At 42.4% G+C, this 27,161-nt stretch overlaps 1 protein-coding gene across 3 annotated transcripts in view; it reads left to right on the top strand.

The window, feature by feature from the left end:
• Nucleotides 1-27,161, top strand: part of SHPRH (SNF2 histone linker PHD RING helicase) — a 65,511-nt gene that overhangs the window by 19,637 nt on the left and 18,713 nt on the right. For all 3 annotated transcript variants that reach the window (XM_075267602.1, XM_075267605.1, XM_075267603.1), the window contains exons 7-21: nt 1,539-1,623; nt 2,881-3,143; nt 3,277-3,888; nt 4,166-4,417; nt 4,700-4,778; nt 5,250-5,413; nt 8,969-9,225; nt 11,269-11,390; nt 12,620-12,708; nt 18,072-18,164; nt 18,714-18,821; nt 19,449-19,591; nt 19,818-19,991; nt 24,569-24,631; nt 26,900-27,125. In XM_075267602.1, coding sequence (XP_075123703.1) covers nt 1,539-1,623; nt 2,881-3,143; nt 3,277-3,888; nt 4,166-4,417; nt 4,700-4,778; nt 5,250-5,413; nt 8,969-9,225; nt 11,269-11,390; nt 12,620-12,708; nt 18,072-18,164; nt 18,714-18,821; nt 19,449-19,591; nt 19,818-19,991; nt 24,569-24,631; nt 26,900-27,125 — 2,730 coding nt within the window. The remainder of the gene's footprint in view (nt 1-1,538; nt 1,624-2,880; nt 3,144-3,276; nt 3,889-4,165; nt 4,418-4,699; nt 4,779-5,249; nt 5,414-8,968; nt 9,226-11,268; nt 11,391-12,619; nt 12,709-18,071; nt 18,165-18,713; nt 18,822-19,448; nt 19,592-19,817; nt 19,992-24,568; nt 24,632-26,899; nt 27,126-27,161) is intronic.

Here is a 27,161-nt window from a genome sequence, read left to right as displayed (position 1 = left end):
CCACCTGCATCCCCGGCTCTCCCCTTACCCCCCACCCGTACCCGGCCCCCTTTCCCCCTTTAGAGTTACAGTCACCTCCTACCTTTTCCCCCCAGCACCACCCACCCGTGACCTTGGTTACCCCTCCCCCCCCCACTTGCCTTCTGCCCTCTGGTGTGAAACCCGACCCCCCCCCCCCCCCCCCCGGCCCCCTCTCTAACCCCTACCACCAGCACCACCCCCAATCGAGCAACCCCACCCCCCACCCCCGGCCCCTACCGATCACCCATGCCCCACCACCCCTCTCACCCTTAAGCAGCTGACTAAGATGGCATTTCCTCTGCCGGCGCTGCTATGTTTGTGTGCCGCGCCGGCACCCGGAGCAAGCTGACCTGTCCTGATGTCCTCTGCCGGTGCGTGGGTGCTGCGCTGCTCCTTCCCCGCTATATTCCTTCTCCGCGTCGTCAGCCGGACCAAGCTGCGGGGCCGGCGTCATGTTCCTATGGCAGCCGAGAGGCGTGCGCAGGGTCCCCAGGCTGTCGGTCTTTCGCTTCTACTGCAACCTATGGCACGTAGCCTGCAGTAGAAGCGCCGGTTTTATGCTAAGCTATACCAGCGCTTCTGTTGCAGGTTACGTAGCCTAGGCTGCAGAAGCAGCAAAAGACCGACAGAACGGGGACCCTGCGCAAGGCTCCCGGCTCGCATAGGAACATGACGCCGGCCCGGAGCTTGGTCCGGGTGCCGACGCGGAGAAGGAGCAGCGCCCACGCACCAGTAGAGGATCGTTGCGGACACCAGCCACCCCCCACCCCGCTGGACTCACCATGTGTACGGTGTGTAGTCCGCAACATCTGCTGGTCCTGTGTAGCCGGCCGGCATGCTGGCAGTGTGTAGGCGGGCTGGGGTGGCAGCGGCGGCTGGAGCATGTGGGCTGCCGCTATGTTGATTACGGTCTTCCCGGTCAATCGGCCCGCCCACACTTTGCCGGCAACGTATGGTGCTGCAGCGCTGTCTCCCTAGCCCGCCCACACCCTGCCATGCACCAATAGGAGGAATAGGAGGTGCATGGAAAGACCTGGGCTGGCAGAATGCCAGCTTCTATAGCCGAGGCAGAGGGGTCTTTGGAGGGTGACGGTGGAGATTTGGGGTGAGTGACCCACATTTAAAGTAGCCTATTCGTATTTCGTGGGAATTATGTAGGTGTGTGTGAAATTTCCCCCCAATCCGTTCAGCCGTTTGGCTGTGATTGAGGAACAAACATCCGAACATCCAAACATCCAAACCCACAAACTCACAAACTTTCACATTTATAATATTAATAGGATTACAAAATGAAACAAACATTATGCTAGCGTCTGTCATGTAGTTTACATTAGTGTCATTTAGAATGCACACAGAATTGGTCTGTGCCTGTTTTCTATGACCACTAATGTCTGTTGCTGTCCTCCTATGACTGTGTAATAAAGCCACTTGCCACTTTCTCTTGTGCAGTTTGTTGCACTGCAAAATATGATCATAAATAGATTTTTTGAATAATACTAAAATTTGTTTTATTTCAGGGGAAAACTGTAAATTACTTCATCCCACCTCCACCAGCAGAAAAGACAAAGAAAAGTAGAGCAGTGGACAGACAGACTTATCCAAGTGAGTGTTTCCATTCATTCTGCATTAATGGATTACTATCATGAGGAAAACGTCTAGTTTTCCCTATATTAATTCAGTAGTGAATATCGGTCTGATATTTACTACGGCCACATTAAAGGGGTATTCCCATCTCAAGGATCCTATCATACTGATAGCTTATGTAAACTGAAGACTTTTCCTAAATATATCTGTGAGATGGGAGAAATGACATCACTGAGTGCTTTGCCAGCAGGACAATCAATTCAGATAATTGTAGTTTGCTGATAAAGCCTGATCTGATATCTGTCTATGTAAACACACAGATAGCACGGAGTCTCTCTCTATATATGTGCATATTATCTGATCTGTAGAAGTATTGTGATACTTCAGTGTCCCATTCAGCAAGCTGGGTAGGGGGATACAGGAAGAAGAAACTGCAGGCAAACTGCTGAAACAGATATGTGAAAAACCCTTTAAAGGGGCCCTATCATTGCATACTTGCATAGTCTTTAGAAGGCTATTCCATACATACTTTTTGTATGTAAATCACCTCAGCAGTTTTTGAATGAGCATGTTCTTATCCATATGCTAATTAGCCTCCAGCGTGCACAGGAAGTTCTCAGCGAGCACCGTCTGCTATGTGTGTACAGCACAGGCTGCCGCTGATGCTGCTGACTCATCTCCCTGCTCTCAGCAGCATAGCACACAGCAGAGAGAGAGAAGAGTACTTGCTGAGAACTTCCTGTGCTCAATGGAGGCTAATTAGCATATCAGTAAAAAATGGGCTCATTCAAAAACTACTGAGGCAATTTACTTACATAAGGTATGTGTGGAAGCATGTACCTAGTTAAAAATGACTTTTCCCAATGATAGAGCCCCTTTAATTTTGATGCATTCGAATAGGGGTTATTCTGTTTTACAAACTTGCCCTTCTTTTTTTTTTGTCTGTTTTGACACATTCCTCATTATACTCAAATGTATGAGGGATACATGTAAAAGTGTGCTCCTCTTATACATGATGGCCATGAAAAATGGCTGTTTTTCACAGCTGTTTTGCACCTCATTCTTGTGAATATAGCCTTACTGTGTTGCAGACAGTGCTATGTAGCTCCCCTGCCACTTCACCTGTCTTTCCCATTTCTTGAAGTCAGTATGTTGTCTACAGCACTACTGTACAGGAAATGCAGCAAATATGGGGGGGTTTTTTTGTCCATATTGACTGCCACATATGTAATCTTTAAAGATTTCTCTTTTGCTTGTTTTTTTCTTTCCTAACAGGTTTACGGGTCATGGTTTTAGTGGCAGTTAAGGAAATGAGCACGAGCAAAGGTGTGTCCGGAGTTGGCATACTTAAATATGTAAGCGCCATGTATAGTTATGACATGCAGAGGAATCATCGACTGCTGAAAAAGACCTTGGATAAGCTGCTTTCCAAAAAGATAGTGGAGCAGGTTAAAGGTCGTGGGCTTCAAGGATCCTTTAAACTAGGGGTGAATTATAAAGAGCAAATGACTCGAGATAAGCCTTCCGTTCAGAAATTGGTGAGTTGTCATTGATACGTGTTTACCTATTTGTGACTTCTGAGAGAACTTAAATTGAACATCATCTTTGGTTTTTGTTGGGGGGGGGGGGCGTGTATATTTCTCTGGGTAATACATTTTACACTTTTTGCAGAACACAAGATCTTCCAACAGACTGCAAAGCAGTAGGGCTCAACTCAGGGAAAACAATAAAGACCCTTGTGAGACTGGTGCGGATCTAAATGTCTTGTCAAAGGATCATGACTACTGTGCACTGAGCAAGACAAGTATACCTAAAAAAGAACTACAGGACTGTACTGCGAATAGCGAAATTTCAGAACCGCTGAATACCTTACAAGGTTCTCCGGTGACAGATGAGACATCTACCACTGCTAGTGACACTGCTGATATAGGAACAAAGCAAGATGATATGAAGTTCGTATCTCAGGAAATGGACTGTGATCACCGACCCGTCTTCCCTGTTAATACCTCCGATTACCGTTTTGAATGTATTTGTGGTAGTCTCAGGCATCCTGACCTCAAGGACCAAGTCCAGTGCCTGCAGTGTCATCTGTGGCAACATGCAGACTGTGTAAACTATAAGAGGGAAAGTGTCAGCACCACACCTTTCTACTGTCCACATTGTCTTGTTGCAATGAACCCTGTTCCTACCGGAGCGACCTTGATCATTTCTCCAAGTTCCATCTGTCACCAATGGGTTGATGAAATTAATCGGCATGTTCGATCATCCTCTCTTCATGTCATGGTAAGAATAATTGTAACTTCTTTGCTTGTATATTACTTTAATATTTTACTAAACCTATGCACACAACCACACATTATACCCGTTACGGTCATACCATTTTAATAAATAATAGGTATCTATAGTCTATGATCACTCATGAAGAACTATATATGAAGAAAGAGGATGTACAGTATAAGTTATGTACTATATTAACAGTGTATTTTACAGCATATTTGTATATGTTGTATACTATCAGTGAAATTTTGATCAGTAATAAATGTGTGCATCTTACTTTTAGGTATATCAAGGTGTTAAGAAACATGGCTTCCTACAACCTCAGATGTTAGCAGAGCAAGATGTAGTCATAACCACTTATGATGTTCTAAGAACCGAGTTAAATTATGTAGACATTCCTCACAGCAATAGTAAAGATGGACGGCGATTTCGGAACCAAAAACGTTACATGGCAATACCGAGCCCACTTGTTGCAGTGGAGTGGTGGCGGATTTGTTTAGATGAAGCGCAGATGGTGGAATGCACGACGGCAAAGGTAAATGGTCTGTGCAGCAATTTTGACAATGTAAACGTATGTGAAATTAATATTAGAGATGAAAAAGATTGAAGGGAAGCGGCTTTCTCATGATAAGACCTGCCATATGCTGTATTAGTGCATTTGGGCGTCGCAGAACCTGGGAACGAGAGCTCAGTACTGACAAACCTGGATTCTCCATGCATTATAGTACAGGGAGGGCCATTGATTTAGGAGCCTCCTAGGACAAATCTGACCAGAGGGTTCAGTGATCTGACCATACTTTTTTTTTCCCCCGTACAGGCTGCTGAAATGGCTCTGCGTTTAACAGGGGTGAACAGGTGGTGTGTGAGTGGAACTCCAGTACAGAGGGGCTTAGAAGGTAACCGTGCTAATTTCACTCAAAATATATTTGATATCCAGGACAAGACGCCATTCCTAACATAAGTTTAAACTAAAAAAAAAAAAAATTAACAAAATGTTATAAAATTAATTAAAAAGTAAAAAAAAAAACAAGGCTTGTTATGGAATCAGATAATGATGTCATATGTGCTGCCTTTGACATGGACACGGACTGACTCCCTGTTAATATTGATGCACTTCACCGGTTTAACCACATTTATATTCTTGTTGGGCGGTTACAGAGCAGAATAATAGGAATCAGTTTGCGTTAGTCCTCATTTGGGTAGAATGCCCACAGACACTTGTGCTAGTTAAGGTAACTAGATGGGAAATTAAGGACACTTTTAACACTTAATATGATAAAAAAAAGGCTTGGATTATATTCTCCTGACCCCCATCTGAAAATATAATGTAATGGCCTTGTATATTTCCTTACCCGTTATGTTTGCAGATCTGTTTGGACTAGTGCTGTTTCTTGGAGTGGACCCTTACTGGGTAAAACACTGGTGGGACCAACTTCTTTACAGACCATACTGTAGAAGAAATCCTTTTCCATTATATCGTCTTCTTGCCAAAATTATGTGGAGGTCTGCCAAAAAAAACGTCATTGATCAGGTATGTAATGTCTGTCTTATTACAACAGTACCTCTGTTGTGTGTTTGTGTGTGTGATATCTATCTATTCCTCTATCTATCTATCTATCTATCTATCTATCTATCTATCTATCTATCTATCTATCAATCTATCATCTATCTATCTATCTATCTCCTATGTATCTATATATCTATCTATCTATCACCTATCTATCTATCTATCTATCTCCTATGTATCTATCTATCTATCTATCTATCTATCTATCTATCTATCTATCTATATTCTATCTATCAATCTATCATCTATCTATCTATCTATCTCCTATGTATCTATCTATCTATCTATCTATCTATCTATATTCTATCTATCTATCTCCTATGTATCTATCTATCTATCTATCTATCTATCTATCTATCTATATTCTATCTATCTATCTATTCCTCTATCTATCTATCTATCTATCTATCTATATTCTATCTATCTATCTATTCCTCTATCTCCTATCTATCTATCTATCTATCTATCTATCTATCTATCTATCTATATCTTATCTATCTATCTATCTATCTATCTATCTATATCCTATCTATCTATCTCCTATCTATCTATCTATCTATCTATCTATCTATCTCGTATCAAATAGTGAAAGGGCTTGTCTGAGAGATTATGTTAAAACTAAAAATCTAGAATATAGTCTGTCATTTATCAGTAAAATCTTCTTTTTCTATACTAAGAAGTCAAGGAGGTGGCTCCTATCAGTGATTGACAGCCATCTCTGTATACAGAGTCACAGAGGGGAGGTTGTCAGTCACTTACCATAGAAAGAACAGAGGTTTCAATGTACAAATGAAACTGAATGTTTTCCCACAAAACTATTCATTAACCTGCTCAATAACTGTCCTCAGATTGAACATTTTTCATACGATAGGTTCTCACTTAAGGGGTTATAAAACTTTATTTTTTTAATTGATGGCCTATGCGTAAAGAGGACCCTTCATCACCACTACCACATCCAGGACTTTGCATCATTTAGCACGCGTTGTTCACACTGATTCTGGCAGAGTTGGAATTTTTTTCTCCAGCCTCCACTGTTCTTGTGCGGTTGTGCTGTTAGTTTTGGTGCCTGATATGCTAATTAGGTTTTCAGTGGGTATGAGTCTGACACTGTCCACATCTGATTGGAGCTCAGCATTATGCCCCCTTTCCATCTTGACACCTCCCACCTGACAGTACAGATCCCAAATGGAAAATCAGCCACCAAAATTAACTGCACTAATCCCCTGGGGAATGGTGGGGGCCAGGGACAAAAAGTAAGCTCTGCTGGAATCCATGGAGGATCTTCCATTAACAGATGCTGAGAACTGTTGGTGGAGATTGTGAAATGTCTTCTTTAAGGGTAGCGACACACAGCGCACTGTCCCCAATTACCGGCGCTTTTATTTCTTGTTATGTGAAATCCCTGGTGATATTCCACATGGCCCAGTAACTGGGCAGTAAATCCGGCTGAAATAAGACCTTATTCACATGTTTGCATCCACAGTACGTGCTTTTCACAGACCGCACCCCACTCTGTTTATCTACAGATGATGTGCTGTCTGTGGCTGATACGCTTCTCACATTTGTGATAAGCAGATCTTTTTTTTCTCTATATTTTGAATTTCTCACAGATTTTCATTGATGTGATGCATCAGTGAAACGAACAAAATAAATGACATCTGGATGCACACATTGAAATTAATAAGCACATATGGTATCTGCTATATGTTTGGTGTACGCATGGAGGCGTAGGTTGGTGACAATGGGTTGCACAAATTACATTCCCACCAAATATGAAGCAGGACGCCGACTTCGATAATACAGCTCCAGCATGTATCAGGTACTGATGGATAGAACCACCATAGGACCAAAAAAGGGAGATGGGCTAATACACAAGCCTTATGTATATCCACATTTGTCAGTAGTGTGCTGAGATCACTTGCCACTTTGTCTAGGTTAACCAGGAAACTAGGATTCGTAAGATAAAAAGTAAGAGGTAGTCAACTGTGGATATATTGCAGTGCAGTGTCAATGATGTAGATAGGTACACTATAAAGGATGTCACAGAGAAAAGAAAAAAAAAAAAAAAAAAAAACATTTTTCCTGTCCCCGGTACTCTAGTGTCGCACTGGAGCACCGGGTTATCAAATTATTATTACAATTTATTTTATTTTATTTATTTTTTTTATTCCAATTTTTTTTTTTTTCCGGAAACTGCAGTAAAAAAAAAAAAAGAATCAGCCAGTTGCTATGATGTGTCCTAAAAAATAGTATGGTTTTCTTGCACACTCCTTCTCCTCCAGATGACATTGTTAACCATTAAACAGCCACAGAGCCCCTGGAGTGTGGTCATGTGGCTACTAGGCGTGACAGCACTTCTTTTGCTATTAGTTCTGAGAGACCCATTAAAAGTGTTGTCCAGTAATTAGTCAAATCACAGAGGAGGGCGGGAAGATGTAACATTAAAAAATCTCATACTTATCTGTCCCTGGCACTCTGGTGGCCACCAGTGCTCCCCTTTCGGGTATGTGCCATGCCTTCGTCACTGGAAGTTCGTAGCCACACATGACCTGTAGAAAGGGACCTGATGATATACCGTATATACTTGAGTATAAGCCGAATTTTTCAGCACAGTTTTTGTGCTGAAAAAGCCCCCCTCAGCTTATACTCGAGTCAGCAAAAGAAAAAAAAAATTCTTTTTTTTTTTTTTTTTTTTTTTTTTTTTTTTAGGAAGGGGGGGCGGGGTCTATGACCAGCCACAATATCAGTATATAGAATCTCCCATAAAATAGTGCAAAAAAAAAAAAAGTTCTAAATCACTCCTTTCGCTAGAATACATACAAAAGCAGAAAATTACTGTGAAACACAAACACATTAGGTATCCCTGTGTCTGAAAGTGCCCGGTCTACTGAATATAGGGTATCTGCAGTGCTCCTCTTCTGTCGGGAAGGAGTTAATAGGAGCTCTGCAGATACCCTAAATTCAGCCAGGCTGAATTCCAAGTGGGGGAAGAAAAAACAGTCCTCAAGCTCAGGGAAGGGGCAGACAGACAACCAAAACACCCCCTCCCCTTTCCCAGCACCCAGTATCTACTGCACCCAAAAACTCCGGCCATTTTAATTTTTGTAAATTTTCCAGTAGCTGCTGCATTTCCCCCCCTAGGCTTATACTCGAGTCAATAAGTTTTCCCAGTTTTTTGTGGTAAAATTAGGGGGATCAGCTTATACTGGAGTATATACGGTATGTGAGTGATGTCACTGAGTCCTTTCCAACCGCCACTGATTGTTCTTAGTGGTCACGGGCGGCATAGGACTTCCAGCAGTGAAGCCACAGCAAGTTCCTGAACTGAGGGTGTCAGCTGACAACAGAGTGCCTGGGACTGGTGATTATGAAGTATTTGTGAAGATTATGAAGTAGGGTAGAATTTTTAAATGACTCAGTAACTTGTTCCTTTCACAGTTGTCTACTTATAGTATACACGATATTTAAGGAGTAATGACTGCTAAAGAAGTGTCACTAATTCAATTTGCTTTCTTGCAGATTCAAATCCCAGAACAAACAGAAGACGTTCACTGGCTCCACTTTTCTCCGGTAGAGAGACATTTCTATCACAGACAGCATGAAGTTTGCTGTCAGGATGCTCTAGCAAAGCTACGAAAGATCTCCGATTGGTCTCTCAAGCTTAGTAGCTTAGACAGACGGACTGTATCCTCCATCCTTTATCCTCTGCTGCGTCTAAGACAGGCTTGTTGTCACCCACAGGCTGTGCGTGGGGAGTTCTTACCGTTGCAGAAGAGGTAAATTGTTCACCTCTGGTCTTGTAACACGATAGGAAGGGCAGTGAGACTTTATAAATCTTATGACTCACCAATATTTGCAGTTTTTCTCTGCCTGTTTTTCGCTTCAGGGACTTGATTGACATAAATGAAGTTATATTCCATTGGAAAACAAACAGTTTTTCAAAGTAGGGCCACACTTAGGCTTTTCTTTATCAGTGGCAAAGTATTATTTCACTGCTCTAGCCCTGTATCCGAATACTCTAGACAAGTCAGAGAGGCTTATTGGCACATTGCCTGGCTCTCAGCACTCGGGGAATATCATGGGTAATGTCAGCCAAGCTATATCCTGGCTCAGATGAAGGCAGATATCTGTAAGAGCTAGTTCACACAGAGTTTTTTGCAGGCAGATTTTGATGCGGAATCCACCTCCAAAAAAGGCTCCCATTGACTTCAATGGGAGCCACTCGCTTTTTTTTTCCACTAGTGTTTTTTCCCGCTAGCGGGGAAAAAGAAGCGAGATGCCCCTTCTTGTCATGGTTTCTACGGCTGAGACAGGCGCGGCACGAGACTCCCTCTTAATTAGGCCCATTCATTTGAGCCTAATCAGGAGCGGAATGCCGCGACGAGATGCAGGTGCACCAGGGTGAAATATTCTGTGCGTATGTTGTGCTTTTGTAGCTGTTTCAGTGAATTGTGAGCTCATACTGTACATTACTGAAGGGAAACCATCAGGGAATGAATTCAGTTTTGTGAAGCAATAAATTAGAAATCAAAGTGTCCATACATGAAATAGTAATATTGTAGGTCTAGGGTCGCACATTTCTTTCCCAGCTGTACAAGTATTTAGGAGTTCGCCTATTCAGTTTTCCAGGAATTCTCAAATCACGTAACTATATACAAAGATTCTGTTTGGAGCTTCCCCGGGGAAGCCTCAGCCTGTGACAGCTCAGCCTGCCAGATCTTGGAGCTCCTTCCACCACCAGTCGAAAGCTTTCGAGACATAAAGGGAGCCTGCTAGAATTGTCATGTGCAACACAACATGCTGCCACCGCTCCTCCCTATGAGTCCTTCACATCTAGTCTAAAAGATAATGGATACCTGGGAAAAAAAAACGTGCCCTGTATGGTATTTTATGGCTGCCTTCATAGTCACCCTGCCGCACCCAGGGAGCTTCTCATTCAATATCTGCCCACAGAAGCACCGGTAATATATCCATAGATGAACCATAATGTCATTGAAGCTCCCCATATTAGCTGTTTATCAAAGACCAGTAAAAGGTGCCATACAATGGCATCTGTCAACCAAAGGCTACTATGGCCTCCATTAAACAGACTCTCTTTTTGTACATGACACCATGAGATGGAGTAATGTATTTTAAGCTTATTCCGTAATATTATTGTGGCATAAAAATGTATCCTTAACAAGTCATTCTTGTAAACATGAGCCTACAGTACTTCAGTGAACTTCTATAGAAGCTCCCAGCACATCCTGATGTCTTTTATGACAATGGTGAGGGATTTATTAAAGTTACTAAACCAATTTTCAGTTGTAAAAGGGGTGCACCAAAAAATGGTCCAAAAATGTGCCACGTTGCCTATTATCCTTCTGCCTTTCCACTTTGAGAAAAGTATGCAGAACAAGGTGAGGATCAAGAGAGACCAGATCAGTGTTAGACAGATTTACTATAGCGCAAGCCAAAAAATGGATTGTAATTGAAATTTATGTCAGGCCCTTAGTGACATACAGGCTAAAGTCTCTTAATATTTTGAGCGCTAGCAGTAGGTGTGTCAGAAATATTAAGACTGACATGTGATGGATTGGTCTTGATAAATTCCCCTCTGTGTATAGTGCAAATTATCATTTTCTGATAATATACATTTAGACATGCACACAAACCTCTGATGCGAAGGCCCCACATCCCAGAAAAGCTGCTTTTTTCTAACAGATTAAGAATATTCTTACAAATACACATTGAAAACTTCATCTTGCGCTTCAATTACTTTATAGATGGAGGTTTATTCTTGGTTTTTATCCTTCATCTTTTTTTTTTTTTTTTTACAGCACAATGACAATGGAAGAATTACTGACTTCCCTCCAGAAAAAATGTCGAACTGAGTGTGAAGAGGCTCATCGCCAGCTTGTCTGTGCTCTCAATGGTTTGGCTGGAATCCACATCATTAAAGGTGATACACTGGAACAAATCTCTGAAATACAATTTTACTTCCATCATGGTGTATGTACTCGGCCATGTTATGAGATGTAGGACACGATGTTGGTACAATGTGCACACAGTATCAGTTTTTACAAAAAATGAATTATGGGCACCTTCAATAGAATATTCAGTACATGAAAACATGTAGGTAGATGATTGTAAATTCCTCATTTAGGAATTCCGCTCGATGGTTGACTTTTCATGTGTGACTCTTAGGCCACGGCGTTATACAGTACATGCAAAGTGGATGGGATTCATTGAGCGCTGTAGACAGAGCGATCAAGAAGGCAGGGAAGGTAATAAACCTTCCCTGCCTTCTCTCTGGGATCTTCGGCTGAAGTTACAGCTGGCTCCCAGTTTCAGCAGCTGCACGATTTCGTGCAGCCGCTGAATTCTGCTTGGACATAACAATACGTTCTTGCAGAACAAGGCAGCCACCTTCCTGACGTATATAGTCTATGGGCGGTCCAGAAGTGGTTAAGTTTTTATGAACTATCTAATCTAATGTTTTCATACCTTGTCCAAGACATTGTGTTTCACTTTCCCTCCTGCTAAATTCACTCCTGGCTTTGACTAAAAAAAAAAACACAGCAAAATTTGCAACAAAAAAATCAGCTTTTGGGGCCTCAGACTTATTAAATAGGTTTCCTTTAATAGAGTTAATCTGGCAAACAAATTATCACAGGTTTGAGACTGAGTTCAGTGATCTAAAGAGCCCTGAGACACAAAACATGAGTTTAATTTAAAAAAAAAAAAAAGTAAAGTTTCTTATATTCACCTGGACTATTCATCTTTGAGAAGTTGAACGCTTTAAAGGCATTTCATTGTTTTCTGAAAATTACTCTATGTCAATTTTATTAACTGTTAAGAGTGGGGTGCAGGTGACTCCATGTTTATATCGCGGTGGACGTTGTTGATTCTTGCCATGTGCTTAAATATTAAAACTTGCAATATGCTCATAAATGGTCTTCACTAAAGCAGGTCATACGCATGAGTTGCTAGCCAAAAGTATATTCGGCTGACGGCCATGATACCCATTAAAAAAAGGAACTTTTGGGTGAGTTACATACACAGAGTAGGAACTATTGCCATGTGACACCATTGTACTTGCCTACACTGTAGATTAATGCACAAATTGAAGTCCATTCGTACACGAACCTGATCAAATCTCATATAAGACTGATCAAATGTCTTTTACAGGTGAGTACCCTATGGCTGCCGAGTTGTATAGGGAAGTGTTAAGGTCGTCAGAAGAACACAAAGAAAAACTAAAGACTGATTCATTACAAGTAAGTATGCAAAAAAAAAATAGCTGGTAAAGAAATATTGACACTTTAAGATAAACCTGTTGTGGTGCCAAGGGCGGGTTGCTTGTCTTTGCCTTTTTTTTTGGTTAAGGGATATTTTATCTGCCAAGAACTAATTCTGAACCTTCTAAAATTAGTTCTCGTTACTTTAATATGATATAACCAGTATACTAACAGATAGGATTTACTGATGCATCATATTGTTCAGTTTCTGGCCTGAGACATCATCGTAACATAATGAGATTTTACTGTTTCATGGCTTTTTCTGTTGTGGTTAAGAACCAGTGCTTTCAAATGAAAAGGAGCTGCAGTAACTAGGCACTGCCACTGCCAGTGTTTGGCGCTGTCCTTCCAGTTGGTAATCTGTGCAGCTGTTCCTCATGAACAGTAGACTCTGCAGTCAGCTGTTCAGTGGGGGTGGGTATTGCTAGGTCTTTAGTATTGAAATCTCGCAAAACCCTCTTTAATCCACAGCATTGTTGCCCAAGTGTGCCCAAGTATATGTGGCTATATTGTGGGAGGAACCTGCGTTTTTAGAATTCCTGTATTTATTCTGATAATATTTGGAACCAGCATCACTAATCTTGCTATTGAAAGTATCAGAGCCCAAATAGAAGCTTAATAAACCTGATTTACAGTACTTGTCAAAGTTTGAACACTCCTTTTGCATTCCCTATTTTTTTTTTCTCTAAGACATATTAATATATACACTCACCGGCCACTTTATTAGGTACACCTGTCCAACTGCTCGTTAACACTTAATTTTTAATCAGCCAATCACATGGCGGCAACTCAGTGCATTTAGGCATGTAGACATGGTCAAGACAATCTCCTGCAGTTCAAACTGAGCATCAGTATGGGGAAGAAAGGTGATTTGAGTGCCTTTGAACGTGGCATGGTTGTTGGTGCCAGAAGGGCTGGTCTGAGTATTTCAGAAACTGCTGATCTACTGGGATTTTCACGCACAACCATCTCTAGGGTTTACAGAGAATGGTCCGAAAAAGAAAAAACATCCAGTGAGTGGCAGTTCTGTGGGCGGAAATGCGTTGTTGATGCCAGAGGTCAGAGGAGAATGGCCAGACTGGTTCGAGCTGATAGAAAGGCAACAGTGACTCAAATAGCCACCCGTTACAACCAAGGTAGCCAGAAGAGCATCTCTGAACGCACAGTACGTCGAACTTTGAGGCAGATGGGCTACAGCAGCAGAAGACCACACCGGGTGCCACTCCTTTCAGCTAAGAACAGGAAACTGAGGCTACAATTTGCACAAGCTCATCGAAATTGGACAATTGAAGATTGGAAAAACGTTGCCTGGTCTGATGAGTCTCGATTTCTGCTGCGACATTCGGATGGTAGGGTCAGAATTTGGCGTCAACAACATGAAAGCATGGATCCATCCTGCCTTGTATCAACGGTTCAGGCTGGTGGTGGTGGTGTCATGGTGTGGGGAATATTTTCTTGGCACTCTTTGGGCCCCTTGGTACCAATTGAGCATCGTTGCAACGCCAAAGCCTACCTGAGTATTGTTGCTGACCATGTCCATCCCTTTATGACCACAATGTACCCAACATCTGATGGCTACTTTCAGCAGGATAATGCGCCATGTCATAAAGCTGGAATCATCTCAGACTGGTTTCTTGAACATGACAATGAGTTCACTGTACTCCAATGGCCTCCACAGTCACCAGATCTCAATCCAATAGAGCATCTTTGGGATGTGGTGGAACGGGAGATTCGCATCATGGATGTGCAGCCGACAAATCTGCGGCAACTGTGTGATGCCATCATGTCAATATGGACCAAAATCTCTGAGGAATGCTTCCAGCACCTTGTTGAATCTATGCCACGAAAAATTGAGGCAGTTCTGAAGGCAAAAGGGGGTCCAACTCGTTACTAGCATGGTGTACCTAATAAAGTGGCTGGTGATATATATATATATATATATATATATATATATATATATGAAGAGCTCAACAGAAAAATGGCCTAAGTCCACATTTTGTCATATTTCAAATTATTACCTAGAAAGCTTCTTTGTACCTCGTTCTATGCATTGGGTTTACAAGGTACCTAGGATTAATGACCTAAGTCCATATATTTCAATGCAGAAGAATTTACATTCAATGGAATAATGGCCTAAGTCCAATACAAACTTACTTACTTCACTCTCGTTGGTCATTTTTTCATTGAAATCGTGACTTCCGGTCTGTTGTTTATATTAGTGTAAAAACTTTGTCTTATTGTTTAAAAGGCTCTAAATCGACTTTTGCACATATTTAGCGCCGAAAAGGGAGGCAGGTAATTATTCTTCTTCATCGTTTAATAATAGTAATAATTAATTAATAATATTAAATAAATAATATTTATACATGAAGCTGCAATTTTTTAAATAAATAATACAATTTATTATTAGGATTAACGGTGTTCATTAGCTGATTACATTGGATAGATATATTCCACAATAATGCCCGTTTGCTTTAGGCTAAAACTTCAAATTTCGTTTTTCTCACAATATTGATTTTCGGACTTAGGCCATTTTTCCGTTGAGCTCTTCATATATATATATATATATATATATATATATATATATATATATATATATTATTCAATATAAATATAAAAGATGTTAAAACTATGGAGGACGACATATGGATCTAAGTAGTAAAAACTGTGACTCATTAGAACTGTTCCATGAAAGGAAGACCAAGAGATCCCTCTGCTGCAGAAGACAAGACCATTAAAGATAACCTCCTCAGCAACCACAAATTAATAACTCCTCAGATTAGAGTCTGTAGAAATACTTCACGGAGATCAAGACACCACTCCTCATTAATTGTTCAGAGGAGACTGCAAGAATTGAGCCCTTATCATGGAATTGCTGCAAAGAAGCCACTACGGAGGAACAAGAAGTAAAAGGAATAGGACAGATTGTGCCAGATAATACAAGGAATGGACATCAGAACAGTGGAAATTTTGAGATTTTTGGTTCCAACCACCATGTGTTTGTGAGATGTAAAAAAGAACCTACCGCCTTCTCTCCATGTGTTATTCCCATTGTGAAGTATGGAAGAGGAGATGTGATGGTGTGGGGGTTGTTTACTGGTGACACTGTTGATGATTTTTTCAAAATTTAAGGCACATTTTTCCAAAATGACCAGCACTGCTTTCTGCAGCAATATTCCATCCTATCTGGTGTGCACTTAGTGGAACCATTATGTTTTTCCTTTTTTTTCTTAAATGTAGATTGTGACCCCTATATAGAGGTCACAATGTACTTTTTTTTTTTTTTTTTTGTTATCAGTACGTCTTTGTAGAATGGGAGGAAATCCACGCAAACATGGGGAGAACATGCAAATTCCTGGCAGATGTTCCTGACCGGATTCGAACCCAGGACTTTAGAACTGCAGTGCTAACCACTGAGCCGCCGTGTTGCGCCCCCCCCCCCCCCAATCATCTGTTTTTCAACAGGACAGTGACCCCAAATAATTCTTCTTCCTATGTAAGCACTATTTGAACAAGGATGAGAATGGTGGCATGCTTCGTCGAATGACTTCGCCTCCAAAATCGCCCAACCTGAACGCAATTTAGATAGTTTGGGAACTCTTTCAAGACTATTGGAAAACCATTCCAGGTTACTACCTCATGAAGCTGATTGAGAGAATGCCCAGAGTGTGCATAAATGTCATAAAAGCAATAGGGGGCTGCTTTGAAAAATCGAAAAGGTATTCCAGTTTGTTTAACACTTTAGTTTTCTACTAAATTCTATATGTCTGTCTTCATAGTATTCATGTGTTCAATATGAATCTACAATGTAGGAAAAAAGGAAAGGTATGTCCAAACTCTTGCCTGGTACTATAAGTCAATAGATCTGTTTGAAAATGGATTCAGCATGGCTTAAGAATGGCAGCCATAACACTAATGTGAACAAAACGCTAGGAACCATTCACATCACTTTCAATCTTAGGGGGAGTTCACACGGAGTAACGTGATGTGGCAGGTATACGGCGTGTGAGACTTTGTGGGCCGTATACGCTCCCTTTGATTTCAATGGGAGTTAGTCTTGTATACGCCGTGTTATTTTGCGGCCGCAAAATCACAGCCGCAAAATAACGCGGCGTATACGATCCAGGCTCCCATTGAAATCAATGGGAGCGTATACAGCGCTCAAAGTCTCACACGCCGTATACCTGCCACATCACGCGGCACGTTACTCTGTGTGAACTCCCCCTTAGGCACCAATTAGATCAGGTTTTTCTTACATCCGTTTAGCAGATATGTTAACAGAAGAAACAGATGCAAATGGATGGCCATCCGTTTACACAGAGATTCCCTTCCTTCAATTTTTTTTTTCTCTTTTGACGGACACAAAAGTATGATCTACTGCGATTTTTTTTTGTCCTTTAAAAAAAAATAAAAATAAAAAAAAGTACAGGGAGAGATCAGTTTTGTTTTGTTTTTTTAAATAATGACCAACTGTTTTCGTCTGTTTGCCTCTGTTATATGTAATCTAAATGGAGCCTTCAATAAATCTGTTAGTTTACCAGTTGTCTCCATATTTACCATGAAGTTCATAGTAAGTGAGCTATGTTTTTCTCGATGTTTTTCTAATGACACCTGTCGTCTTTTTTTTTTTTAATGGCACAATGTTTTACACCCTATCTGAAGCTGTAGATGTAATTGCGCTGCGTCTCATTTCTTGAGGTGTTATAGAATAGGTGACAATGTACTTGTTAAAGAATTCCACACATGCTAGCTGTGGTTGGGGCCATTGCTGCCTTCAATTATAGTTTTAGTTTTACTTGCATCTTATTTCCAGTGCTTTCCAGTGTGCCTTGTCTAACCAGAGCATGAGCTCACCCTCCAGTTAAAAACAAAACTTGTCATTTCTCAACACATCTTAATTCCATGTGACACAACCAATGGAGTATGTAACCGTAAAGGCAGGCCTGGCAGTTTTTGTATGGTCCTTGTAAAAGGGTTCCCAGTCCCTATTACATCTCATCATCTTTGCTTTTCAATGTTAAGAACCTTTGCTGAGGTTTCCCCTGGAAACAAAGTGCATTGTTTCCAAACAGGGATGTGGAGGCGGACGCCAGTGTCTGGTCTTTCCGTCTTGGGTGGCCAACTTATCCCCATGGGACCCCATCTGTAACGAACACACAACTCAACAGTAACTACACTCTTGTCCATGTGACTGTGGTTGGTAGTAATTCCCAGCCTACGGTAAATCCTATTCAAACACAGTCAAAAGGACCCAGATAACAACCCTTGAGGTTCAGCAGTGAAGGTTAATGTGGATAGATTATTTATTTTTCATGCTACTATGTCTATTTAATTTTATTTAGAGACTACACTCCACACATAACCTGCTTGAGCTGCTCTCTGCTAAACATCCTGGGATCCCGCCAACCCTTCGCGATGACAAACTGGAGGAAGAGGTTAATTGTTTTTCTGTTTCACTATGCAATGCTATATATTATGCTAGTGTATTTATCTTAGAGTAGACAAAAAAACTCCAGAAGTAAGGGCTCGTTCACACTGGGCAAGAGGGGGGGGATTTTGACGCCGAATCCACCTCCGCCTCCTCATAATAGAGGTCTATGTAGAACGCTAGTGTTCTTTTTTTTCCGTGAGCGGTGTATTCCTGCTCACGGAAAAAGAATCAAGCTGCCCTTTCTTCAGGCGGATTCCGCGGCTGACTCGGCTCCGGTGTCCGCCTCGCGACAGCACCTCCGGACTAGGCCCATTCATTTGGGCCTACTCTGCAGCAGGAAGCCGCGACAGTCGCGGCAGGCGCATTTTGGTTCTGTTCTGACACTGCTTCCCGCATCAAAATCAGGACCAAAATACGCGGTCACTAGCCCTGTGTGAACTAGCCGTAAGGATAGTTCAGCTGGTTATGTAGGAAGTATCTGGTGTGCCTTGCATTTAGACAATATACAGAGTGCACGCTTCCATTTTATTCGTTTGATACTTTTTGATCGCAGATAAAAGAACTTAAAGAACATTACATGATTAAATCGAATGCAGAAGTATCTGAGGCTCACCAAGCTCTGCAGCCAGTCTTGCAAAATATACGTGAACTGCAAAGAAAGGTAAATTTCATTTATCCCATCTATTCTAACTTTTATGTAATTTCAACAGTTTTCATAAATGCATTTGGTTTAGCAATGCTGCGTCATTTGTCTGCTATATAAAATAATTTCCCCTGTTGTTTACACATCACTGTCAAGGCACTCAGCCTGTTCTCTAATCCAGATCAGATGACTGGACTCCCTGCTTTATGGTCTGGGCAATGAGGTCAGATAATTGCAGTTTGCTTATAAAGCCTTGGACAGGGTCACTTATCTTTCTTTCTAAACACAAAGATAACCTTGCATTTACTGCTACAACATTGTCGCACTGCCAACTGATGCTGTTTTTTCTGATTATAATCCATTCTCTATGAAATGGTTGGCAATTGAAATGGAAATTGAGCATTCATGTTAGAATTTCTACGGCTGTTAAGCCTATAAACCTTGTTTTCTACAATTGCTATAATAAAATACAATGAATGGATTTATAAAGCATACTATTACACGGTACATAGTTCTGTGGTAATTGACAAAGCGGAAGAGTTGCCCTTATTTGCTTTTATCGGCGTTCTTTGTGAGTATTCCTAATCCTTTCTAAATTCTTTAGCCTCAAGTTCTTCAAGCCTAAAATTCTTGAGTCCTTTGCAGATTAATTTTTCGTCCCCCTGGTGGATTGATGTGATCCAGCGTGCTATGGAAAATGCAAATGATGAGGATCTTGTCCTGCGAGTGCAAAACGAAATCGCTGTCAACTATAAACACCAAGGGAATAAGTTGTCCATGGCAGATAAGTAAGTTAAGAGCAAGGGGGTGCCACAAATTTCTGATTTGGTCCAAGCATATAGTAAAAGAGTATACAATGTCAGTCCTGAAATTACTTCTAGTACTTAGCTATACATACACAGATAACTGAACTTATGTGCCTTTTCACACCCCACAATCACTGCAGATGCTCTTGTGAATTTGTTTAACCCTTTCTTCAAGCAATCCAATATTAAGCATTTTATGTACCTTTAGGTTTCGTGACTGCAGAGGGCTTCAGTACATTGTAACCTCTGAAATGGAAGGAGTGAGAAAGTGTCAGAAACAAGTCAGAGAGGCAGTGAAGAACCTGGAAGGTCCCCCAACTCAAGAGGTTATTCAGACTGCATCAATATGCCACCTTAGGGTCGGCCGGCTGCCACTACATATGTATGTACTGTACATTGTGTGCATATAGTACTAGTGCATTTCCAAAGTATTTTATATTTAGTGTAACGTTGAAGTACTTTTTTCCTTGGCAAATGTATATAATTGAGGCTTTTCAAATATCCCTTCCCACTCCAAGTCTGTATTCAGAAACACATTTGTTGATTATAGACTGACATAAAATACAACTGACAGGCTACACTTGGAGGCGAAGGGTTGATTGTAAAGGTATGACATGCTGAAGGAGATTGGGCACCATAGCAATATAAAGTTCATGTTTTGGAGAACACTTTGCATCATAGAAAGAGATATATATAGATGCACTCATTAATAAAAAGAAATAACGCACAGAAATGTCCGATTGCTTCAAAACTTGGCATGCAGTTATGTCTCAAAGTAGTTATGTCTCATGTTAATGATTAGATGTGTGGTCTTATAAGACACTGGGTCTTTCTACAGGAGGGCATGAAAGTGCCATCCTTTCAAAAGTTCTCAGAGACCACCTTTGGGTAGTATATCTCTTTGTGAGAGTATTGACTGCTAGACATGCATTTACAACACCCTCAAAGACATTTTGTGCAAATGACAAACGTCAAGAAGGGATACATCATTAGACCAAAAGAAGTAGCATGGTTTTGATGAATTGTCTACCATGTAGGCCATTTTGACTTAGCTGTTAGTAGGTGCTGGATGGGAGAACATGAGAACATGCACACAATACAACCAGGCACATGGACAACCCAGACAGACCAACAGTAGAAAGGATGGTTTTATCTGCTGACAAGCACCTCTGTATTCACCATCCAGACACAGATGGCATCTTCATTGTAAGTGGCACCTGTGTCATCCTGCATTATTTCCAGGCCCTTTCCAGAAGTAAATTTGGTGTCATGGCAGCCTTTAAGGGTGTACTGACATTAAAAGTCCTGGAACTTAATAGTCTTTAAACATGGATCCCTTACAGAACCTAGATTCAATAACGATCAGATTTGAGTATGGAGGTCATATGGTGAATGATTTAGTCCTCCATCTGCCCCACCTCCTGGCAGGGCCGCCATCAGGAATTTTGGGGCCCCATACAGCCTAAGTGTCTGGCCCCCCCCCCCCCTGCCGCCATTTTAAAACTACCTTATTTTGCGACATACCAATTCTGTATCACATTTCCCTTTATTTAGCAGCATTACAAGGCTTAATCAGATTCTATTTGCAGGTAAAATCTGCTCCGTGTGACAGCGCCTATAGAGAGCCAACACCATCTATAAGAGCCCTCCTAATAAATCCTCAGGGCTTTTTCACATTGCGTTTTTGGCCTCCCTTGCCGGGATACGTTGGTAACCAGTCAGAATCAGCTGTCAACTTATCCCTGCACAAAGAACTGGCCATTAAAAAAAGGGGGCCTGCAGTTCTCCGTGCAGGGATAAGTGGGTAGCTGATTGTGACTGGTTACCAACGTATCCCGGCAAGGGAGGCCAAAAACGCAATGTGAACACTCCTTTAAAGTGAAAGTCCCACCCCCAAACAGGCTGCTATGCTAGTAGCATAGCAGCCTACATCATTATTAATACAAAGCACACATACCCGTGGAGGGATTGTGTGCTTTGTAGTTCTCCAGCTAAAAACTTATATATTATATATTATTGCTCCAGCTTCCTCTCCACAGTGCCGCACACCCGATGTCCCAACAATCCCCCTCCTCCCCCCCCCCCCCGTCCACCCTCTAACATCTTTCCATTGCCCCCAGTACCCATATCTCCCAACTTTTGAAGAACCAAAAGAGGGACAAAATGTGTGGCGCACTTTGCGCGCCGCGGGAAATTTAGCCCCACCCACTGTTATGTTGACTCCGACAACTCATTAATTTTTCATGTGCCCTCACACTGTATAATCCTCCTACAGTCACCTGTAAACTATATGTCCCCCCTCCGTCTCTCCCCCAGCTTCATATACACCCTTCATCTGCCTCCAGATTCATGTCCCCTCCATCTCTGCCCCCAGATTCATGTCCCCCTTCCATCTCTGCCCCCAGATTCATGTCCCCCCTCCATCTCTGCCCCCAGATTCATGTCCCCCCTCCATCTCTGCCCCCAGATTCATGTCCCTCCATCTCTGCCCCCAGATTCATGTCCCCCCAACTCTGCCCCCAGATTCATGTCCCCCCATCTCTGCCCCCAGATTCATGTCCCCCCCATCTCTGCCCCCAGATTCATGTCCCCCCTCCATCTCTGCCCCCAGATTCATGTCCCTCCATCTCTGCCCCCAGATTCATGTCCCTCCATCTCTGCCCCCAGATTCATGTCCCCCCAACTCTGCCCCCAGATTCATGTCCCCCCATCTCTGCCCCCAGATTCATGTCCCCCCCATCTCTGCCCCCAGATTCATGTCCCCCCATCTCTGCCCCCAGATTCATGCCCCCCCATCTCTGCCCCCAGATTCATGTCCCCCCATCTCTGCCCCCAGATTCATGTCCCCCATCTCTGCCCCCAGATTCATGTCCCCCCATCTCTGCCCCCAGATTCATGTCCCCCCATCTCTGCCCCCAGATTCATGTCCCCTCCATCTCTGCCCCCAGATTCATGTCTCCACAGCTCTGCCCCCAGATTCATGTCCCCCATCTCTGCCCCCAGATTCATGTCCCCACATCTCTGCCCCCAGATTCATGTGCCCCCCATCTCTGCCCCCAGATTCATGTCCCTTCCATCTCTGCCCCCAGATTCATGTCCCCCCATCTCTGCCCCCAGATTCATGTCCCCCCATCTCTGCCCCCAGATTCATGTCCCCCCATCTCTGCCCCCAGATTCATGTCCCCCCATCTCTGCCCCCAGATTCATGTCCCCCCATCTCTGCCCCCAGATTCATGTCCCCACATCTCTGCCCCCAGATTCATGTCTCCACAGCTCTGCCCCCAGATTCATGCCCCCCATCTCTGCCCCGAGATTCATGTCCCTCCATCTCTGCCCCCAGTGTCATGCCATCCTCTCCGTCATCTGCCCCCAGTTTCACGTTCCACATTAGACTTACCTTCTCCTTCGTTCCCCCGCTGCTCTCTCGGCGCCTCTCTCTCTTACTGGCGCACAGTTGTAGACGCGATGTGACGTCATCACATCGCGTCTACACTGCCGGGTAGCCGGCGGCAGCGCTGAAGCGAGGAGCTGACCTGTGTCAGCTCCTCTCTTCGCTGCTGCCGCCGGTCTCGCTGACACACATGCGGCTGAAGCGAGGAGCTGACCTCTGTGAGCTGACCTGTGTCAGCTCCTCGCTTCAGCCGCATATGTGTCAGCGAGAGAGGCGGCAGCAGCGAAGAGAGGAGCTGACACAGGTTAGCTCCTCGCTTCAGCCGCATATGTGTCAGCGAGACCGGCGGCAGCAGCGAAGAGAGGAGCTGACACAGGTCAGCTCCTTGCTTCAGCTTCGTATGTCTGCAACTCAGATCTGCGTCCTCTGGACGCAGATCTGAGTTGAAACAGCAGACATAGAATGACTGCTGCGGGCGCCAGGGGGCCGGCACACGGTGGCGGGCCAAAACCGGGCCCCCCCCATTTTTAAATTTGGCCGGGCCCCTGACGCCAGTAGCAGTAGTACTGGCCTATCGGCGGCCCTGCCTCCTGGTGTGATGACCTGAGGAACCAGTAGTGATACGAGGGAGACCTAGCAGGTCAGTGATTATGTGCATAATACCCTGTAGCCACAAGTGTTGCCTCTCATGGTAGAGCAGGATAATACTCACCCACACATATCAGGATTTCCCAGAAATGTCTCCACCAGATTGCAATTCTGGGTCCAAAGATTTATCGCTAATTAAGCATTTATGGGACACAAGCCTTGTCAACCCATGAATATACAGGAACTTCAGGCCCAGATACAACATCTATGGGCATCTGTGCTGCGGGATATCATAGACAACATGTATGCCCTCTTCCCAACTGTATCTCCTTTTATATCCAGGCCAAATGCTGCCCAACAGACAGAAATCAGAAATAAGCATTCTGCTCAATCTTGCTGTCTGTCTTAGGCCGAAACATCAGCAGAGTGTTGATGCTCTTCTTCATCATTCTGCCAGTGGCAGAGAATGAAGAGGAATCTGAGGCAAATTTGTCATTTTCTGAAATATAAACTTACTGTAAGAATTCAGTCACTAGATTTTTCACCAATTCGAGGCGTTTTCTAGCTTCCATCTGATCTGACCATAGCGTTAACCATTTGTGAAGAAGTCAGAGTTGGTGGCTTGGCCTACCACCTCCACTGTCCTGCAACTCCTCCTTGCTTAGAGAGAAACCCGTAATGTGTATAGTATAAAGCATGTACAGATTGTGTTAGTTATGGCATATTTAGCTTCATAAACCCCCCCCCCATCGTGTCTGTGTGCAAAGTTGAACAATACTGTGGGAAACTCGACATAAACTTCATGCTCAGCTATTGTTATTCCATTCTATCTATATATGCTCTACAGTTAGATCAGTTCTGTTGTTGACTCTTAAAGACCTGACTTCTTCTTGATTTACCTGGCCTATGTCTGTTGTCTGCAGAATAATACGAGTACTGCACTTGTAACAGCAGGCCTCTGATGTTTCCTCTCTTCACAGCTGCGTCTTTTGTAAAGCCGATGAATTATTCACGGATTATGAGTCAAAACTCTTCTCTCATACGTAAGTAGCTACCTCACTACAAAGATTATTATCCTGTGGCTACAAGACAAGACAGTGTTGAGTAGCTTAGTAAAGCAAATTAGTTTAGTTGTTTATGGTTATAATATTCTTTTATTGTTTTGTTATAATGCAGCTGCAAGTTCAAGTACATCATTCATATGTTAATATTACACCATATTTTAGCAACACAAAGGAGGCCGATACAAGCTTTTCCGTGCCATGTATAAATCGCTTTATGTTGCTATATTTGTCAGTGCACCGAATAAAGTTTGACTCAATTAAACCGATTATAGGGGGAAAAAAATCAAGTTGGAGCCAAATGTGCTATTTGGGTACATGAACCTTATTCAGTAAAACATTTGGGACTTGATTTTCAGAGTGTGATAAAGTTTAGCGCAATAAGCTGGTCGTGGTGATCTGCGGGATTGTACTGCAAAAGTTGTTATATAACAAAAGTTATTATTATAACCATCTATTAAGCGTAATCTACCGGTAGGTTAAATGTGATTTTAATTTAGGACATAATTGCCCAACCTTACTATGACCCCATCTGTATTTTCTCTTTGTTGTGAATGGATGTGGCCACCACTGTGTTCTGGCAGTGGTGGTCACTCCTGCACACTACAATGTGTTCTCCACTTCTTCTTACCCGTCCATCTTTCAGCTATGGGACTGCTAGAGGAGTGATAAGAGGTGAGAACAATCATACAAGAGTTCAGTGCCTCCGTGTGAGCCTCACACAGGAGAGAAACTGCTATGGACAGGGAATGATACACAGAGGGACACAGATACTGTGGGGATTAAGCTTATGTATAATTATGAGCCGTGATATTAGCCAATCCTGCTCATAAACAAGCACCTGTCCTCCTCAATTTTTGCAGTGGTTTCACATCGTGCCCTTTAAATCAGTACCAATTGACATATTGGAGGGGCGTCACTAGGGCTATCTGTTATATTACAATTTTGAACAATAAACTTGTCCAATTTTTTGAAAAAGGAGGCAGTTCATAAATGTCCACACATATTATCACAGCGGGGTACAGTTGTAGGAGACATTGCATAGCTTTTAGCAATATGGCAACTATTTGTGCAAAAAAAAAAAATGTAGGAGGAGACAAAATAGAAATGGGAAAAAACTGTTAAATGAGTTTTGCCTCCACTGTTCATTGATAATCACTTTCCTAACCTCACATAAGCTTGTGGCTATCTATGGGGCTACTCTATTATCCCCCCCCCCCCAAGATCGTATTCTGTTCTGAGAAAACTTGTGAGATATGGGTACATTAATAAGCTGCATCAGGTCACTATGTCACACTGAACTATCTCCCCTTTTCTGTCCCCTCCTGATGAAAGCATACAAAGATACAGTCCCATTTCTGTTTTGTTTTTGTTTTTTTGTTTTGTTTTTTGTTTTATTTAAAACCTATTTTCCTTGGTCCAACAGAGCAAGCAAATCTATGTTTAAAATATCTAAATCTATAAAACTATATATAAGTATACAAATGATATTTATCAGTGTACTGTAACTCTATGGAGATTATTGCATAGAGTTACATATACAGGATATATAGTTACATTTACTTACATATATATAGTTCTAGGTCAAGTAGAAATTAGTTTCAGATTTCAAGGTATATTTATCAATGCAATTACACACATTTTCAGAATTTAGTGGAAAAAATGATGTTGAGGCTGAGAGCCATATTTACTTAGCCCCTCACGACCACAAAAATTCTGAATTCGAATAACCTTTCACCAACTTTTTCTCTAGCCTCCACCCTTCTTGAGCAATAAATGCAGTTAGTTTTGTGTGTGTGACATGCTGCTTAGGCTCTGTGTTGTCAGGTGGGTGGTGTCAGTCAGGAGCAGACAAGCGGGCGTGATTCAGAACTCCAATCAGAGTTGGGCAGTGTCAATGCTCAGAATCGCACCCCTTGCCTGTTCCTGCCTGGCAGTACTAAGACTAAATAATATATGAATAAGAGAAGCACAGGAGAACAATGGAGACTAGAGAAAGAATTTCAACTGTGCCAGGATCAGTGGAGCTGTGCCTATTAGATGATGTAAAGAACTGGACTTAACAGAAGTGGTGAAAGGTCCTCTTTAAAGTGGCAGAAAGGTAATATAGGTCCGCCATTGCATAGAGCAGTAGCTATGTTGAGGAATACTAAATATTCTCCAGTGAAATCATGCCACTAAACATATTTTCAGCTCTGGTGGTGGTGATCTCTCAAGTGCAGATAATTTTATTGCCATCCTCCTCTTTAGGGTAAAGGGTCAGACTGCTATTTTTGAAGAAATGATTGAAGAAGAAAACGGATTGGTGGATGATCGTTTACCTAAAACTAGCCGAGGACTGTGGGCGGCCAGTGAGTTAGAGCGTTCTTTGAAAGCAATACTGTCATTTGCCAGAAGTCACCGGATGGACCCCTGGCTTACCGATGAAGGGGCATGCTTCATGGAGTTATTTGAGGCATGGAAAAAAGAATATAAGGTGAGGTTCTCTCATTTTGTTAGCCGATTATTTAAG

Source organism: Leptodactylus fuscus, chromosome 3, assembly GCF_031893055.1.
Source record: "Leptodactylus fuscus isolate aLepFus1 chromosome 3, aLepFus1.hap2, whole genome shotgun sequence".
In the NCBI taxonomy this organism is placed as follows: domain Eukaryota; kingdom Metazoa; phylum Chordata; class Amphibia; order Anura; family Leptodactylidae; genus Leptodactylus; species Leptodactylus fuscus.
This window is presented reverse-complemented; position numbering and strand designations above follow the sequence as displayed.